The sequence below is a fragment of the Halichoerus grypus genome, chromosome X (genome assembly GCF_964656455.1).
Source record: "Halichoerus grypus chromosome X, mHalGry1.hap1.1, whole genome shotgun sequence".
NCBI classification, from domain to species: Eukaryota; Metazoa; Chordata; class Mammalia; order Carnivora; family Phocidae; genus Halichoerus; species Halichoerus grypus.
The window spans coordinates 59,564,009-59,580,073 of NC_135727.1; the positions used below are offsets into that span (position 1 = coordinate 59,564,009).

At 33.7% G+C, this 16,065-nt stretch overlaps 1 protein-coding gene across 1 annotated transcript in view; it reads right to left on the reverse strand.

The window, feature by feature from the left end:
- Positions 1 to 527: 527 nt before the first annotated feature.
- The window catches only part of CYLC1 (cylicin 1), a 128,021-nt gene continuing 112,483 nt past the window's right edge, over positions 528 to 16,065 (reverse strand). Inside the window, exons 3-7 of the mRNA XM_078064025.1 lie at positions 6,022 to 6,062; positions 4,437 to 4,555; positions 1,955 to 3,067; positions 1,223 to 1,837; positions 528 to 587 (exon numbers count right to left, since the gene is read on the reverse strand). Of these exons, the coding sequence (XP_077920151.1) occupies positions 528 to 587; positions 1,223 to 1,837; positions 1,955 to 3,067; positions 4,437 to 4,555; positions 6,022 to 6,062 (1,948 nt within the window). The remainder of the gene's footprint in view (positions 588 to 1,222; positions 1,838 to 1,954; positions 3,068 to 4,436; positions 4,556 to 6,021; positions 6,063 to 16,065) is intronic.

The window sequence follows — 16,065 nt, forward strand, 5'->3', positions numbered from 1 at the left end:
TAAGACTTATCATTTAGCAATAAAATCATTAATCAGCTTTGGACTTAAAGTCCAGACTTTCTGACAGAAATGAAAAAAAAAAAGATATCTAAATAAAAATAGAAAAATATATGAAGAGAAAAATGGATATATATACATAAAATTTTATTATAAACCAAGGATAGAAAAAACTTGGAATAAAAAGTAAAGGGAGATCCCCATGAGATTAGAAGAGGAAGTAGAAGCCCCTTGAGAAGAAATAAGCCTAAAAGAACAGGGAGGAAGAGGGGGAAGGGAGGAATTTAATTAACATGAGAAGCTCAAGGTTAAGACTCAGCAATATCTACAGAAGCTCTGAATTTAGCAGAACACAGGACATCAGCCCTGTCATGCTGAGAATTGACAATAAACACTGTGTGAAAGCAGAGGACACAGAGGTTGATGCCCAGAAACAATGCAAATGAATTATGTCACAACCAAAGATCAGAAAGAGCCAGTAAAGGTGGAGAACATGGGGAACAGGAGCCCCTACATTCAAATTGAGATGTCTACCTAAGCTTCCCCTTATAGCCAGATTTTGGAGGAAGGGGAATGAAAGAGGAGATCCTCTGGAGAAAAGAAAAGAAACTAAATTTACAGAGCATTTACTCTCAAAGAGAGCAAATTAACCTGAAAGAGACTGTTATAAACCAGAAGGGATCTCGTTACCCCTGGCAAGTTAAATTATTTCCCTGATTATCAGTAAGAATGATGACTTATAAAGAAGTTTAGTTCAGCTATAGATTAAATAATTTAATTTGCATATTTGAATCCTTGTATGTTATGTTTTTACTGTACTATGTCTGGATTTTGGTTGAGTTTTTACTATATTTAGCAACTTCTTAGGAAATGTCTTTCTATCTCCTTAAAATCTGCCCCTATAGAAGTTTTAGTCAATTTTCATTCTTTTATTCCTTCTTAAGAACATTTAACCACTCTTGTAATTGTATTCTCTTTACAAATAATTTTAAATGTTTTCTTAAGTCACAAGCCTGTTCTCTGTTTCAGTCTAAATATTATTAACTTTTTGACATTTGTTTTTCAACTCTTTTGAGTCCTTTTGAATTATTCTTTCTTATCTGTTAGTCCCTAACTTGTCAATATTCCAGTAAAATTGAACTACTCTTAAGGAAAATATAAATTCAACCTTTTAAAATATTTTTCATTTTTAGTCGATTTTTTTCTAAAAACACAGTAAACATACCAAAGGAGCATATCTTGGTTTTAGAGGTGCAGGAGGCATCTTGCACTGACAGAGACGTTTGATCTTGGGTGATGGTAGCAAAGGCTCACAAGGAGGTAGTGGTGGTCTTTCTCTTGATGGAGGGACTCTACCTGTACCTGTTTTTTTTTCTTTCTCTTTGAATGTAGTCTTTTTGGATGACATTTTGAATTCTCTCTTTAGTTCCAGTGCTTCCTTCTTTGAATCAGTAGATGTGGCATCTGATTCATCAGCAACTCTCTTTTTAGCCCCAAATTTATATAGTGACTCTTCAGATTCAGCATCTGAACTTTCGAATGTCTCAGGCTTCTTTGAGTCTGTCTTGGAAGATTCATCAGATTCTGCATCAGTAGACTCTATGCCCTTCTTTGCATCCTGTTTCTTGGCATCTTTCTTTGAATCTTTCTTAGTCTTCTTTGAATCATACTTATCCTTTTTTGACTCCCAATCAGATTCAATTTCAGTAGACTCTTCAGACTTCATTGCAAACTTATTTTTGTCATCTTTCTTTGAATTTCTCTTATGTTTTTTTTCATCTTTTTTATCCTTTTTTGAATCCCATTCAGATTCAGATTCAGTTTCAGTAGACTCTTCAGACTTCATTGAAAACTTATTTTTGTCATCTTTCTTTGAATTTCTCTTATCCTTTTTTTCATCTTTTTTATCCTTTTTTGAATCCCATTCAGATTCAGAATCAGCATCAGTAGACACTACATCCTTCTTGGCATCCTTTTTCTTGTCATCTTTTTTTGAATCTTTCTTTTCCTTCTTTTCATCTTTCTTCCAATTCTTTGTCTCCAATTCAGACTCAGTTTCAGCATCAGTAGACACTGCATCCTTCTTTGTATCCTTTTTCTTGTCACTTTTCTTTGAATCTTTCTTAGCCTTCTTTGAATCTTTCTTTGCATCCTTTGAGTCTTCAGATTCTGCATCAGTAGTCTCTGTGTCTTTTTTTGCATCTTTTTTCTTGTCATTTTTCTTTGACTCTTTCTTAGCCTTCTTTGGCTCTTTCTTTGCATCCTCTGAGTCTGCAGATTCTTCATCAGTAGACTCTGTGTCTTTCTTTGCATCCTTCTTCTTCTCTTTCTTTGGACCTTTCTTATCTTTCTTTGCATCTTTCTTTGCATCTTTTGAGTTTACAGATTCAGCATCAGAGCTTTTCTTTGCATCCTTTTTTGTGTCCTTCTCTGAAGGCTTCTTTGAATTATTCTGAGAGTAATTCTTTAACCACATATCACATTTCATAGATTCAGCACCAGACTCCTCTAAATACAGTATGAAACCCATATTTGAACTATTTTTTGAACAAGTCTGTGATTTGGCATCAGAATTGTTCTTTGAGTCTTTAGAATCCTTCTTTGCACATATGAATTCGTTATCTGTCTCCTTGGAATTCTTCGAATCTCTCTTATCTTTTTTTGGATACATTGAGACAGCTTTAAAATCACTGGATTCTGGGTTTATTTCTAATTTGGACTTTGAATCCTTAGATAGTTCACTTTTACGTGATAATTTTGATGGAGTTTTATCTGCTTTATTTCCTCTTTTAAGTTTCTCATCATTTACCATTTTAGATTCTATAGTTGTTTCATGTGGGCCTTTGTTTTTCTTGGAATTTCTCTGCAAAGTTCTTCCTTTTTTGTCATCTTTGGACTTTTTAGATTCTCCATTTTCTGTATGGGCTTTAAGAGTATAAGGATTTCTGAATGGAGCCTGTCTCCTGACAGTTAAATAAACAGATGGCTTTTGGGAAATTTTTTTTAAAGAATGCCTTATCCTTATATAAACTGGCTTCTGAACTTCTTCTAATTTTTTTTTGTCGTGTCTCTGAAAAGATTAGTTAGAATAATGATAAACGTTTTTAAATAAGTTACATCTTTTTCATATTGAAACATGAAAATTGTCTAGTTTTTCATTAACCATCTACTTAAAATGGAAAAAGAAATAGTTTCAACATTCTATGTGTGTTCTGTATGTGAGATAACTCCATATTAGAAACCAAATGACTTTAAACCTTAGGATTTTCTCAATGACTTATATAGAGATTGGAGCAAGCCCACAGTGATTCATGACATTTAAGGGCCCATCCTCACCATTGATAGTGGTTTCCTTTTCAATCCCTATATGGGATAGATCTTTTGAATCATTTTGTGCACCTTTCATCCCCAAGTTAGCTCAGAAGTAAGCTGATGCCCTTGTAGTTTGTCGTGACGATTCTTGTGATAACTGTAGGCTTCAGGCCTTGGTGTGATTTTTATTCCTGCTTTCAACATCTCTGATCAAATCAAGAGCCTGAGAGCCCTGATGTGAATTATTTCTCAAAACAAGGACATAAAATGAAACAGATATCTGATCCTATTAATTTGAGTAGCGGTAGTAAAATTTTTTTAAGTCTCAACCCCAAATCTGTCAAATCTGGACACATATACTAATTTTGCACTTATCTTTTATAGTCCTTTATTCATTAGGGACATCACCAGTCAATGAAATGGTCATATAGAATTAAAGGAGGACCATGAAGAGAAGCATGAAACTTGGATCACTACAGATGTAATGAATGACACTTGAATAAATGCATTGACTGTAACTCTGCTTTGGGTGATGCTTTTAAAACTCATTTTGATATTACGATGGGTGATATCAGATTTCATTTAAATCACAGTAGTTAAAATAACACAAAGAGTAGGAATGGAAAATAGAGAAAGATTTGATGTTTCCTTTCAAACATCTCCATCATCTTCTCTATTTGTAAGCTAGTTTTTCCTTTTCCTTATTAATAAGATAATGGCACTTAATAAAAGAGGTAGAGAGTTTGAATGTCCCAGTATCTAGTATCCTGAGTGCCAGATTAAAGAAAATGGAGAGGCCCTGAAACCTCATAAACATTGGTTCATATTCTAAGATTCAGTAGATGTTTTTGCAACTGGTAAACATTTCCTGAGGTATCCCACTAGTTGCAGCATAAGGTTCTGTAGCCTACATAGCCTAATAGCTATATAATGCTTTTGAAAAGGAGAATTATGTATAAATAAAAGTTTATCTGGAACAGATGGGGGTAATCTGTTGTACAGGGAATTATAAATTTAAAAATATCTGCTTCCAAAAGGAAGTAAAATTCAAATTACATATTTTTAAATTTATATTTATATATTAAATAATCTTAGATTTAGTTAAAAATGACATTTTCAATACTTACAGGAACTGAGATTTGTGATTCTGAAGGTCTTGATCTCTTTTTTCTACCTGGCTGGAGTGGTTTGGGAAATGTCAAAGTAAAATAATCTTGATTCCATAATTTTCTGCTTGATTCATTGACTAAAATGAGTGAGGACAATGAACAATTTGCAGTTAACAGACTTTTATCAGCACTGAAATATTCTTGAGTAAGAAATATATTGTTTAAGATAAATTATAACTTAAAATATAGCTTTCCCCTCTCGAGTCTATAGTTTATTTGCATATCAGTTAGGGAAAATAAAAGCTGATTTCTTCGTTTAGGGCTAAATTATGTGTAAACTTACATTTGTAATTTTATTTTCTAGATTAAACTAGTTTTCACAATTTTCACTTAAATCATATTAGTTAAAATAATACAAACAGTAGGAATGGAAAACAGAGAAAGATTTGATGTTTCCTTTCAAACATCTCTATTTTGGTTTTTCTTTATGTCATTTTGGTTCTGTGGCAGACAATATGTCTTCTATAGTCCCCATGATAGCACAATGCAGAGCATAGTCAGTAAAGTCTCTATTGATTAAATCTAATAATTTATTTTAGTGCTCCTCTGACCTCAATGACATCCAAGCCACAGAAATTAAGGCTACAAACCCAAATCCTGATTTTAGTTCAGGGAACCCTATTTAAAGAATGGCATATACACCTTTGAAGACATCCAGAATAAAGTGATCAAACTATGTGGAAGCTCTAACATCAAAAGAAGAAATGATGAGATAACTCAGAATAGTTCTCCTGGAGATAAGGAGACTAATGAGAGATGTGATCACTACATTCAAATATTTAAAGAACTGTTATATGAAAGTGTAGTAGCAATAGTAATAACAGAATAGCTGCAACTGCTAACACTTATATAGTGCTTACTATTTCTCAGACTGTTTTAAGCACATTTAATTATCACAGCAACCCTTTGAATTAGATATAATTTATAATTGCTTCCATTTTATAGATGTACAAAAATGAAGCACTGAGAGAAGTTAAATTGCTTGCCAAAAATCATAAAGTGAAAGAGCTGAGATTCAAAGACAGTTTGGCTCAGAGTCCGTGCTCTTAATCACAATGTTAGAGAATTCTATGTATTTCCTAAGAGGAGGACTAGATCCAGTGGGTAAAATTTGTACCAGTGCAGGCAGATATCAGCTCAATATATAAGGAGAACTTTCCTTAAGTTGTAGCTGTTCAACAAAATAAAATGTCCACTTTCATCATTTTGACTATTTTTTCTCTACTTTGAATTTTATAATTGTGGATTTTAAATAAAAGGAAAACTTATGCAATTAAGGTCGGTTTTTATAATGAGGAAGAACAAACTATTTCCTTTATAATAGCTAGTACAAACCCACATCAAGGTCAGAAATATTTTAAACACACACACATTCCAACACACATACACATATACACATACATATAGGTTCTTTTAAATATTAAGAAAAAAATCAGGGAACTTTATGGTGTATAACATTGAACTGAAGATACTGGTCCTTTGTCCCTAAAATAATTTTAAATATAATCTAAATAATATTGAACTTTAAAGACTCAATTCTTACTTGATATGGAATTATCATTTGTTCTGATGTTTATTTCTTGCCTGTTAAAAAAAAGTTTCAATTAAATTTTTCTATAGTTAATAATAACTAATAATAGTAATATGTCAATAATAACATAATATAATTTATAATATGATACAATATAATATACGAGTGAGAATGCCTGGTATCAAAAAGACAAAAAATAAGTGTGAGGATGTGGAGAAAGTAAACACTTGAACACTGTTGATAGGAATGTAAACTGCTGCAACTACTGTGGAAAACAGTATAGAGGTTCCTTCAAAAACTAAAAATAGAAGTACCATAAGATGCAGTAATTCCACTTTTGGATATTTACTTGAGGAAAACAAAAAGATTAATTAAAATAGATATATGAACAATTATGTTTACTGCAGCATTATTTATAATAGCTAAGATATGGAAGTAACCCAACTGTCCATCCATAGATGAATGGCTAAAGAAGATGTAGTATATATATAATGGAATATTACTCAACCATAAAAAAGAATTAAATCTTGCCATTTGCAGCAACATGGATGGACCTAGAAGGTATTATGCAAAGTAAAATAAGTCAGATAAAGAAATAAAAAATGCTATATGATTTTACTTATATGTGGAATCAAGGAAAAAAAACAATGAATAAACAAAAATAGGAACAGACTCTTAAGTACAGAGAACAAGCTGGTGGTTGCCAGAGGGGAAGAGGGTGGCAGGATGAACAAAATAAGTAAAGAGGATTAAGAGGTACAAAATTTCCATTTTAAATAAATAACAGGGATGAGATGTATAGCACAGGGAATATAGTCAATAATATTTTAATAATGTACTATACTGACAGATGATAACTGCACTTACTGTGGTGAGCACTGCATAATATATAGAATTGTTAAATCACTATGTTCTACACCTGAAACTAATATAATATTGTATGTCAACTATACTTCAATAAAAAAGTAACATAAATTTTAAAACATGCCAAAATACTATATATTTCCTATGTATTATTTGATATCATAATAAATAGAGTTTGCATTATAAACATTAATAAACATATAACAAAAATACTTTTAATTTGTACTATGGGTAAAAATAATAATAATATTGTTAATAGGACTTCCATTGTAACACTTTGAGGATTTTTTTAGTGTAGTTGATGCAATTTTACATTAGTTTCAGTTGTACAACATAGTGATTTCACAAGTTTATACATTATGTTATGTTCACAAGTGTAGCTTTCATCTGTTCCAATACATTACTTTTGCAATATAACTATTATCCTTATGCTATGCCTTTTATTCCCATGACTGTCAACTATCAGTTCCCTGTATTTATAGGTCTGATTCTGCTTTTTGTTTGTGAATTTATTTTTTGAGATTCCACATATAAGTGAAATTATATGGCATTTAACTCTCAGCCTGATTTATTTCACTTAGCATAACTCATGCTGTCTAAAATGGCAAGATCTCATCCTTTCTTATGGTTGCATAATATTCCAGTCCGTGTGTGTGTGTGTGTGTGTGTGCGTGTGTGTGTGTAACATCTCTATCACCTATCTATCATCTATCATCTACTATCTATCTATCTATCTATCTATCTATCTCTCATCTATTTATCATCTATCATCATCATTTATCTATCATCTATCATCATTTATCTATCATCTATCATCATCTATCTATCATCAATCTGTCTATCTATCTATCATCTATCTATCTATCTAATCTTGACTTAGGGGACATATCTAGAAAAATTTTGCTATGGTTGATGTCAGAGAAATTATTGTCTGTGTTTTCTTCTAGGATTTTTATGGTTTCAGGTCTCACATTTAGGTCTTTAATCCATTACAAGTTTATTTTTGTGTTTGCTGTTAATAGGTGGTCCAGTAACATTCTTTTACATTTAGTTGTCCAGTATTTCCAGCACTATTTATTGAAGAGACTTTCTTTTGCCTATTGTATGTTTCTGCCCTTTTTGTTATTTCTGGGCTCTATATTTTTTACATTGATATATATCTATTTTTGTGTCAATACTATATTGTTTTGATTACTAAAGATTTGTGGTGTATCTTGAAATCTGGAATTGTACTATGTCTAGCTTTGTTATTTTTTTTCTCAAGATTGTTTTGGCTCTTTGGAGTCTTTTATAGTTCCATACAAATTTTAGTATTAATTTGTTCTAGTACTGTGAAAAATGTTGGCATTTTGATAGGGATTTCCTTAACCTGTAGATTACTTTGGGTAGTGTGGACATTTAACAATATTGGTTCTTCCATCCATTAGCATAAAATATCTTCCCATTTGTGTCATCTTCATTATCTTTCATCAATGTTTTATAGATTTCAGAGTACTGTCTTTCACCTTCTTAAGTTTATTTTTAGATATTTTATAATTTTGGGTGAAAATGTAATTGCTTTTTTTCTTAATATCTCTTCCTACTACTTTGTTACTAGTGTTTAGAAATGTTACTGATTTTTGGGTATTTTGTATCCTGCAACTTTACTGAACACATTTATCAGTTCTAGTAGTTTTTTGATGGAATCTTTCAGATTTTTATTCTATATTCATGTCATTTCCAAATAGTGAGAATTTATCGTCTTTACCAATATGAATGCCTCTTATTTCTTTTTCTTGTCTGATTGCTGTGGATAACACTTCAATACTATGCTAAATAAAAGTAGTGAAGGTAGACATTTATGTCTAATTTCTGATCTTAGAGCAAAAGCTGTTAGTTTTCACCTTTCAGTATGTTAGCTATGCATTTTTCACATATGGCTTTTATTATGTTGAGATATGTTCCCTCTAAACCCACCTTGTTGAGAGATTTTATCATGAATGTATGTCATACTTTGTCAAATGCTTTTTTTTTGCATCTATTGAAATGATCATATGATTTTTTTCCTTTGTTTTGTTGATGTGGTATATTATGTTGATTGATTTACAAATATTCGACCACCCTTGCATACCCAAAATAAATCCCATTTGATTGTGGTGAATGATCTTTTTATGCATTTTTTAATGCAGTTTGCTAATATTTTGGTGGGAATTTTTGCTTCTGTGTTCACTAGGTAAATAGACCTGCAGTTTTCTTTTTGTAAGTGTCTTTGGTTTTGGTATCAGTATAATTCTAGCCTGGTAGAATGTATTTGGATGTTTTCCTCCTTTTCCTATTTTTTAGAGTATTTTGAGAATAGGTATTAAATCTCCTTCAAAGGTTTGGTATAATTTACCTGTGAAGCCATCTAGCCCAGGACTTTTATTTTTTGGTAGTTTTTTTTTATTACTGACTCAAGTTCACTACTAGAAATTGGTCTGTTCAGATTTTCTATTTCTTTCTGATTCGGTTTTAAAAGATTGTTTCTAAGAATTTATCCATGTCTTCTAGGTTGTCTAATATGTTGATACATAAATTTTTGTAGTATTCAATTATAATTCTTTGTATTTCTCTTGTGTCGCTTGTTACTTCTCTCTAAATTCTTATTTTATTTATTTGAGTCCTTTCTCTCTTTTTTTTTCCTCGATGAGTCTGGCTAAGAATTTATCAATTTTGTTTACCTTTTCAAAGAACCAGCTCTTGGTTTCATTGATTTTTTTTTTTTTTTTTTTTTTTAGTTTCTATGCCATTTATTTCCTCTGACCATTATTATTTCCTTCCTTTTACTCACCTTGGGATTTTTTGTTGTTGTTTTTCTAGTTCCTTTATATGTAAAGTTAAGTTGTTTATGTGAGCTTTTTCTTGTTTGTTCAGATAGGCCTGTATCCCAATATATTTCCTACTTTGAAGTGATTGCACTGTGTCCCAAAGATTTTGTGTTTTCATTTTCATTTGTCTCCATTTATTTATTTTTTAGTTCTTCTTTGACTGCTTGATTAACTCATTGGTTCTTTAGTGTCATGTTGTTTAGTCTCCATGTGTTCATGTTTGTGGTTATTCTAGTCTTTTCTCTTGTGATAGATTTCTAGTTTCATACTGTTGTGATTGGAAAAGATGCATGGTATGATTTCAATTTCTTAAATTTATTGAGGCTTGTTTTGTGTCCTAACATGTGACCTGTTCTGGAGAATGTTCCATGCAAACTTGAAAAGAATGAATATTCTATTGTTTTTGGATGGAATGTTTTGTATATACCTCTTATGTTGATCTTGTCCAATGTGTCATTCAAAGACATATTTTCTTTGTTGATTTTCTGCCCAGATGATCTACCTATTGATGTAAATGGGTTGTAAAGTCCCTTACTATCATTGTGTTGCCATCAATTTTTCCCTTTATTTCTATTAATATTTATGTATTTAGGTATTCCAGTGTTGGATCTGTAGATATTTATAATTGTTACAACTTCCTGTTGGAGTATCATTATGTAATGTATCATTATGTAATGCCTTTCTTTGTCTGTTAACAGTCTTTGTTTTAAAGTCTACTTTTCAAAAAAAAAAAATAAAGTCTACTTTTCAATAAATAAATAAAGTCTATTTTTTCTGACTTCAGTATTGCTGCCATGTTTTTTTTTTTGCTTCCATTTGCATAGTATATGATTTTTTTTTAATCCCTTCACTTTCAGTCTCTTTATCTGTAGGTCTGAAGTCTATCTCTTGTCAACAGAATATATATAGATTTTTTTTTTTATCCGTTCCACCATCCTATGTCTTTGATTAAATAATTTAGGCCATTTACTTTTATTTTATTTTTATTTTTTCTAAAGATTTTATTTATTTATTTGACAAAGAGAGACACAGCAAGAGAGGGAACACAAGCAGGGGGAGTGGGAGAGGGAGAAGCAGGCTTCCCACCAAGCAGGGACCCCAATGCAGGGCTCGATCCCAGGACTCTGGGATCATGACCTGAGCCGAAGGCAGATGCTTAACCGACTCAGCCACCCAGGTGCCCCTAGGCCATTTACTTTTAAAGTAATTCTTGATATGTACTTCTTATTGTCATTTTCTTAATTGTTTTCTGGTTGTCTTTGTAATTCTTCTTTGTTCCTTTCTTCTTCTCTTGTTCTCTTTCTTTTTATTCCTAGTTTTTATAGTGTTACATTTCCTTCTCTTTGTTTTTTATACATCTATCATAGGTTTTGGGTTTGTGTTTACTATAAGGTTCGTATATAATATCCTATGTAAATAACTATATTAATTGTTTCTTCATTTAAGTTCAAAGACATTTTAAAAAAACAATTTCTTTTTCTTTTTTTCTCTTCTTTTTTACTCCTTCCTCCATGTTTTATATATATGTACATAGTCATATATATATAATAGTCATTTATATATTATATATAGTCTTTTTTTACTTTTTTTAGTAATTTTCTTATATCTAATTAGGACTATTTTTTTTTCACTTAAAAAGTCCCTTTATCATTTTTTATATAACTGGTTTAGTGGTGATAAGCTGTTTTATTTTTTGTTTGTGAAATTCTTTATCTCTCCATCAGATCTGAATAACCTTGTCAGGTAGAGTATTCTTGGTGGTAGGTATTTCTTTTCAGTGCTTTGAATATATCATTGCATTCCCTTCTGGCCTGAAAAGATTCTGCTGAAGCCTTATATGTTTTCCCTCATAGGTAATTTTTTGCTTTTCTCTTACTCCTTTAAGGTTCTGTATCTTTAACTTCTGACATTTTAATTATTTTTGTCATGGTGTGGACATCTTTGTGTTCATCTTGTGTGGAATTCTCAGTGCTTCTTGGACTTGGATGTTTATTTCCTTCCCTGTGTTAGGAGATTTTTCAGTAATATTTCTTTCAATATTTTTCTATCCCTTTCTCTCTCTTCTTCTGGGGATTCTATAATGTATTTGTTCCCTTGATGTTGTCCAAGAGATCCCTTAACCTATCCTCAAATTTCATTTTTTCTTTCTCTTTTTGTCATTCAGTTTGAGTGTTTTACATTACCCTATCTTCCAGATCATTGGTACATTTTTGTATATCTGCTGATCTGCTGCTGATTCCATCTAGTGTGTGTGTGTGTGTTTTTTTTTTTTTTAATTTCAGTTATCATATTCTCTAAATATGATTGCTTCTTTCTTACATTTTTTGTTTGTCCTTATTGAAGGTCTCATTGAGTTATTCTACTCTTTTCTCCTGCCCATTATCTTTACAATTGTTACTTTAAAATCTTTATCAGGCATATTGCTTATGCCTGTTTCATTTAGTTGTCTTTAAGAGTTTTTTTTTTTCTTTTTCCTTTTTTTGGAAAACATTCCTCTGTCTCTCCATTTTGCTTGACTTTCTCTGCTTATTTCTATGGATTAAGTGGAACAGCTACTTCTTCTATACTGAAGGAATGGTCTTGTGTATGGGTTGTCCCCTATGTAGACTATTTGGTTGGTGACTTTTCCTGCCTGGCTAGAGCTATGGTTGGCATGGGCTGGGGTCTTGGGGCTTTCCATGTAGTGGACACCTTGTCAGGACAACGAAAAGCAGGGTTTTCACAGCATTCTATGCACTGAAGGAACACTAGCAGGACAACTAAAGCTGAAATGTGTGTAGTTCACAGTGTTCATGGGCTCTCTATGTTAGAGGTGCCTTGACAGGGTGGCTGAAGCTGATGTAGTATGCAGTCAGGAGGTCCCTGATCTCTTCATGCAGAGGGTACCCTGGCAGGATAGCTGAAACTAATGTGGGTACAAGCTGGGGGCACTCAGATCTCTACACACAGAGGGCACCTTGGCAGGATAACTGAAGCAGAAGTGGATGTAAACCAAGTTCTTCCTGGATTCTCTGCGCAGAGGGTGCCCTGAGGAGTGGGTGGAGTTGAGATGTACAGGGTGGGAGGTCCTGGGATTCTCTGTGCAGAGGGTATCTTGGGAGGGCTGTTAAAGCTAAAATAGGCATGGGTTGTTGTGATCCTGGGGGTCTCCATGAAAAATGTGTCCTGGCAGGACAGGTGAACCTAAGTCAGGTACAATCCTTGGTGTCTTGGCTCTCTACATTGAGGGTGATCTGGCAAAATTGCTGATGCTGAACTGGGTGCAAACGAGGGTGTCTTAAGGTACTCAGCGCAGTGGTGCCCTGGCCAGGTGGCTGGAGCCAAGGCTGGAATGGATGGTAGTGTTCTGGGGTGCTCCACATAGCATGTGCTTTGGTGGGGTGTCTGAAGCTGATGCATACATGAGCCTGCAGTTTCTGGGATGCTTAATGTCAGGAGCACCCTTGGAGGACAGCTGAATCTCAAGCATATATCAGGTAACATGTTTTGGAGCACTCTACACCAGGGGTGCCATAGCAAAACATCTGGGATTGTTCTGGGCTGCTTTGCACCTGTGTCACTTTGAGACAAAGACTTGGGCTCTGGTGAGCACTAAACAGCAGTGTCCTGGTATGCACTACCTTGGGGCCACCCTGTGGGACAGCTTGGTATGGCCCAGGACTCATTGAGGTGGCAGGCCAGTTAGGGTGCTCAGACTGCACTGGTCTGTGCTTTCAAAGTAAAGGGGGAGTGTAGACTATGTATGTTCACCCCTACCACCCGGAGAGCATTCCAGCAGCTCTTCCACCATTTGGCAGAGTTCTCAGGCTCACTCTTTTCTATTATAGTTGCTCATTTGAACTGCAGCTTCTTAAAGAAAGAAAAAATAATAATAAAAGAAAAAGAAGTAAAATTTTTAAAGAAGCCAAAAAAGAACAAAAACAAAAAGAAAACAAGACAAAAAAAAATGTGGCTTATTTTCCATGCCCTGGCATGACTAGGGCTGTGTGGCTTGTGTACCTTGAGCTAGCTTAGGTTGTAATCTCACTGTGTGGGACTGGAACTTATTCTAGTCTGGGACTTTAAGGTGGAGGGTGAGAGAGCATTTCCACAGCATCTGTGGGGCATTTTAAACAGCAGCTTTTTTCCTGTGCCCCAGCTCAACTGAAAGTAGAGTGGGCTTGTGGATCCTGAGCTCACTGGGGTTACAAACTTGCTGTGTCAACTGTACCAACTAGTTGTGGTGTCTGGACCCTTCCCTGGTGTAGGCTTTTAAGGTAGAGTGGAAAAATAAGCTGTGTTGTTTTCCAGTCCCTCTGACCTGGAGAACATTCCTGTAGCTCCTTTGCCATTTGGTGGAGTTCTAGTGTTCTCTCTTTTATATACTAATTGCTCTTTTTTTTTAGCAGTTCGAGATACTACTGATTTTTTTAAATTTAAATTCAATTTAGTTAACATACAGTATTATTAGTTTCAGGGGTAGAATTTAGTGATTCATCAGTTCCATATAACACCCAGTGCTCATGATATCAAGTGCCCTCCTTAATGCCCATCTCCCAATTACCCCATCCTCCCACCCACCTCCCCTCCAGCAACCCTGATTGTTCCCTATAATGAGGAGTCTCGTGGTTTGCCTCCTTCTTTGCTCTTATCATATTTTATCTTTTCTTCACCTTCCCTATGTTCATCTGTTTTGTTTCTTAAATTCCAAATGACTGAAATCATACAGTATTTGTCTTACTATAACTGATTTATTTTGCTTAGCATAATACCCTCTGATTCCATCTATGTCATTGCAAATGGCAAGATTTCATTCTTTTTGATGGCTGAATAATATTCTATTGTATATACAGACCACCTGTTCTTTATCCATTCATCTGTCAATGGACATCTGTTTGTTTGTTTGTTTGTTTTTTCATATTTTGGCTATTGTGGACATTGCTGTTATAAACATTGGGGTGCAAGTGCCCCTTTGAATTACTATTTTTGTATCCTTTGGATAAATACCTAGTAGTGCAATTACTGGGTCCTATGGTAGTTCTACTTTTAACTTTTTTGAGGAATCTCCATACTGTTTTCCACAGTGGCTGCCCCAGGTTGCATTCCCACCAACAGCGTAAGAGGGTTCCCTTTCTCTACATCCTCACCAACATCTGTTGTTTCTTGAGTTGCTAATTGTAGCCATTCTGACCAGTGTGAGGTGGTATATCATTGTGGTTTTGATTTGTATTTCCCTGATGCTGAGTGATGTTGAGCATTTTTTCATATGTCTGTTAGTCATTTGTATGTCTTCTTTGGAGAAAAATGTCTGTTCATGTCTTCTGCCCATTTCTTGACTGGATTTTTGGTTTTTGGGTATTGAGTTTGATAAGTTCTGTATAGATTTTGGATACTAGCCCTTTACCTGATATGTCATTTATGAATATTTTCTCCCATTCCTTAGGTAACAATCAACAAAACTAAAAGGCAACCTACTAGATACTCTCTTAAAGCATGGTTTTGTTTTGTTTTTTTCTGTGCCCAAGGGCAGAGGAATCTCTTCTTGGTCCATCACTACTATCCTTCCGCACTGTTGTTCACAGCATCAGGGGTGAGGGTTCCCATTTTTACTGTGTCTCCATCTCTTCTGCTGTCCTCTTTGCCATTCTCTATATCTTTGTGTGGAAACTGCTCAATCAGCCCTTAGTTTTTCTTCAGGAAGAATTATTTTATAAATAGGTGTAATTCGGTGTTTTCCATGGAGGAGGTGAATTCAGGATGTTCCTACATCACCACCTTGGACTGCAAATATCACTCTGATAAATCTTATGCATTCCCTGACCTCCATTTTCTAAAAATGTCTACCTAAAATTCACATCACAGTTTCCCACCCCTAAATGAAATTATAAAAAACAAAAGTATATTTTTCACCAGAAACTTGAAGAAAAATAAACTATGGATCAAAAACTGAAATAAAAACACAAATTTGATAAAATCTAAATTAATAAAATATTTATAGAACAATAAATCAAACCAGCCCCCCCAATCCTTTAGTGAAAATGTCTAAACAAGTAGAAACTCACCTATTTTCTAAGTGTACTAAATAAGTTTTGGGATAAAAAAACACAACAATTTTTTAATGTTCTCAGAACTTAAAATAAAACTACTAATGATATCTGAAAGGGGCACAGATAAGGGTTGATCTGGATTTTGAATTGTTTCTACACACAGGAAAAATTGCTCTATAATATTTTCCATTCAAAAAGTACCCACTGAATTTGACAATAATCATGGTGTTTACTGAGGACACATATGGTGTAATTTGTTTTAAAAATTTTACATCATTATTAGTCATCAGGGACAGTGAGTCATGACCATTGTTAATTCC